The sequence below is a fragment of the Asparagus officinalis genome, chromosome 9 (genome assembly GCF_001876935.1).
Source record: "Asparagus officinalis chromosome 9, Aspof.V1, whole genome shotgun sequence".
Classification (NCBI taxonomy): Eukaryota; Viridiplantae; Streptophyta; class Magnoliopsida; order Asparagales; family Asparagaceae; genus Asparagus; species Asparagus officinalis.
The window spans coordinates 19225715-19228697 of record NC_033802.1 but is presented as its reverse complement, the minus strand read 5'-3'; the positions used below and the strand labels follow the sequence as shown (position 1 = coordinate 19228697).

General features: G+C 42.6%; 1 protein-coding gene across 1 annotated transcript; it reads right to left on the bottom strand.

Moving 5' to 3' along the window:
- LOC109823262 lies at window positions 2011-2442 on the bottom strand. The gene has a single exon (XM_020389546.1). It carries the CDS (start codon window positions 2440-2442, stop codon window positions 2011-2013), a length of 432 nt encoding a protein of 143 aa, XP_020245135.1.

Here is a 2983-nt window from a genome sequence, read left to right as displayed (position 1 = left end):
GTCGATTTCGATAACTACGGACTATTATTTCCTTGGTGAAATAATCCCCTCGGCTGTTATTTCCTTCGTGAGATAACACCCGCTATACCGTATAGATCCGACCGGATCAAGATCGTGTGGTGGTCCACGGATTAACCCCGGCGAAGAACCCACAAAAGCGAGAGACCGCAAAACAGGATCTCGCGATTCGTTCGACAAATAAGGAAAGTTGTAATTTTCTTTTCTTTTGATTCTGTTGTAACCGGATCTTATAAAAAGACCGGATCTTTGTAACCGATAAACTGTTAACAAAGTAATCAATAGAATCATCAATGAAAGCTACGATTTTTCCCGCGAACAACAACTACTATTCGTCACTCCTTACCGGTGAAGGATCGACCTTATACTCGCCGTTCTATACAGAAGTCGTAGAAGAAGGTCATCCCATCGAGTTACACAACAAGTGTCATCCCAAGAAACACCGACCACAAAGAAGAAGAAGGCTTACACGCGGTCCGAAAATTGGACTGTCCACGAGGATAAGCTTCTTGTGTCTGCTTGGCTGAACACGAGCCAAGACTCCATCCAAGGCACAGGGCAACACAAAGATAAGTTCTGGTACAGAGCTAACGACTACTTTATCCAATACTCTACCGATCCAACGAGTCGCACACCAAACCAAATGATGCACCATTGGTCAACGATTCAACTGTCGGTCAACAAGTTCCGCGGGTGTGTTGCTCAGATTGAAGGAAGACAAAGATCTGGTACGGGAATTATTAACCAGGTAAATATTTAACTTATATGTTTTTATGTAAATATTTAACTTATATGTTTGATTATTCTAAATTTAACTCTTGTGTAGACTGCAGAAGTAAAAGAATTATACCAATCTCTTTATGGTAAGCCATTCGTGTTTGACCATTGCTGGGTTGAGTTGCGTCATCACCAAAAATGGAACCAACAAATGGAAACTTACAATAAGATTCGATCACAGCCGAGAAGAACCACGAACTCTGATTCCTCACCAAACAATTCCATGCCAGCGACCCCCATCGAGTTGAACATTGACTCGGATGATGTTATAGCAAGGCCTGAAGGGAGGAAAGCGGCAAAACTCAAGAGGAAACAAAATGTGGACAAATCTGAGTCCGCTAAGTCCATTATGGGAGAGGCTTTCGCGTGGATGAAGCAAACCAACAAAGAAAAAATAGAGCTAAAACAGAAGAAACAATATGACGATATCATGAAGATCGATCTCTCAACACTCAATTCAGTTCAATGACAATACTTTGAAATGCGTCAGGCAGAGATATTGGAGAGGTGGATGTCCAAGGGTTCTTCCTAATTATCATATATTGTACTCGCATCACATCCTCATTAGTTCTTCCTAATTATCAAATATTATCTTATATTAGATTTATGATTGTACTTGAAGTTGAAAATTTTGGCATTGAATGAAAACAACTAATTTATTGACAATGAAATTGGCGTAGTACAACAACTTGAACTCCTTTTCTGAAATTACATTAGACATAAAGAAACTTAATCCTCGGCGATGGATCCCTTAAGCTGCCACAGATGCTCGATCAAATCATTTTTAAGTGATTTGTGTGTTTGCGTGTTCCTGATCCGATGATGATTTTGGATGAACAAAGTTAGCGGCACCGTCTGCACATGAGAAGGTTCAACGACTGGTACCGAATCGGTAAAGTCAAAGTTGTTGTCCAATTGACAATCACGTTCATCTTCAACGATCATGTTATGCATTATGATACAAGATGTCATGATATCTTTCAGCACACAAGGTTGCCAGAAACGTCCTGGTCCACGAACAATCGCAAATCGAGCTTGCAACACGCCAAAAGCTCGCTCAACATCTTTTCTTGCGCTTTCTTGTTGTTGAGCAAAGTACTTATGCTTGTTTCCTCGAGGTGCTGGAATAGTCCTCACTAATGTGGACCACTCTGGGTAAATCCCATCGGCGAGATAGTATCCCATATTATACTCGTGGCCATTGACAGTATAGTTTCACAGTGAAGCTCTTCCCTTCGCAAGTTGTGCGAAAACCGGTGAACGATGTAGAACATTAAGGTCATTGTGAGACACCGGCAGTCCAAAGAAGGCATGCCATATCCAAAGATCTTTGCTAGCTACGGCCTCCAAAATAATTGTGGGTTCATGAAAATGTCCAGTATACATACCTTGCCAAGTAGTTGGATAGTTCTTCCATGTCCAGTGCATGCAGTCGATGCTCCCAAGCATACCAGGAAAACCTCGTTGTGAGCCTTCCTCGAGCAGGCGTGCAACGTCTTCATTAGTCGGTGCACGAAGGTATTCCTCTCCAAAGATGTTGATAATCGATTGAACGAACCTCTTCACGCTCTCAAGCGACGTACTTTTTCCGATCCGAACGTAGTCGTCAATGGAGTCAGCGGATGCTCCATATGCGAGCATCCGCATAGCTGCAGTAATCTTTTGAAGACTAGATAGTCATAACTGTCCAGCACCATTCATCTTTTGGACGAAGTACTTGTCATGTTCGACGACTGCGTCGTGGATTCGAAGAAATAACGAACGCCTCATTCTGAACCTTTGACGAAAATAATAAAGAGGATAGGTTGGTGCGTCAGCAAAATAATCTTGGAATAACTGATTGTGGCCTTCCAGTCGGTTTCGATGGAGCACGATACGTCGTTTGTGTTGAACTGAAGTTGAACATTTCTCTTGTTCTTCTTCCTCAACGACAACAGCTCCCATAAGAAAGAGCTTCTTCATCATTTCATCATCGCTAGAGCTAGATGAGCTAGATATTTTATTCTGGAAGATGATGAGTTGAGGAGAGAAGCCGTCGAATTTTATAGGCATTAGTCGGTTGACGGTCAAAGTTTGCGATACCTCGAACTTCGTGCCCAACATTGAAGACCACGGGTTACCTCGAAGACCGTGTGCGTTCCCTCAAAAGCCGCGGGTTACCTCGAAGACCGTGTGTGCTCCTTCGAAG

Excerpts from the sequence above, each read along its gene's own strand:
- LOC109823262 (XM_020389546.1), bottom strand. The coding sequence starts at position 2,442 with ATGCGGATGCTCGCATATGGAGCATCCGCTGACTCCATTGACGACTAC.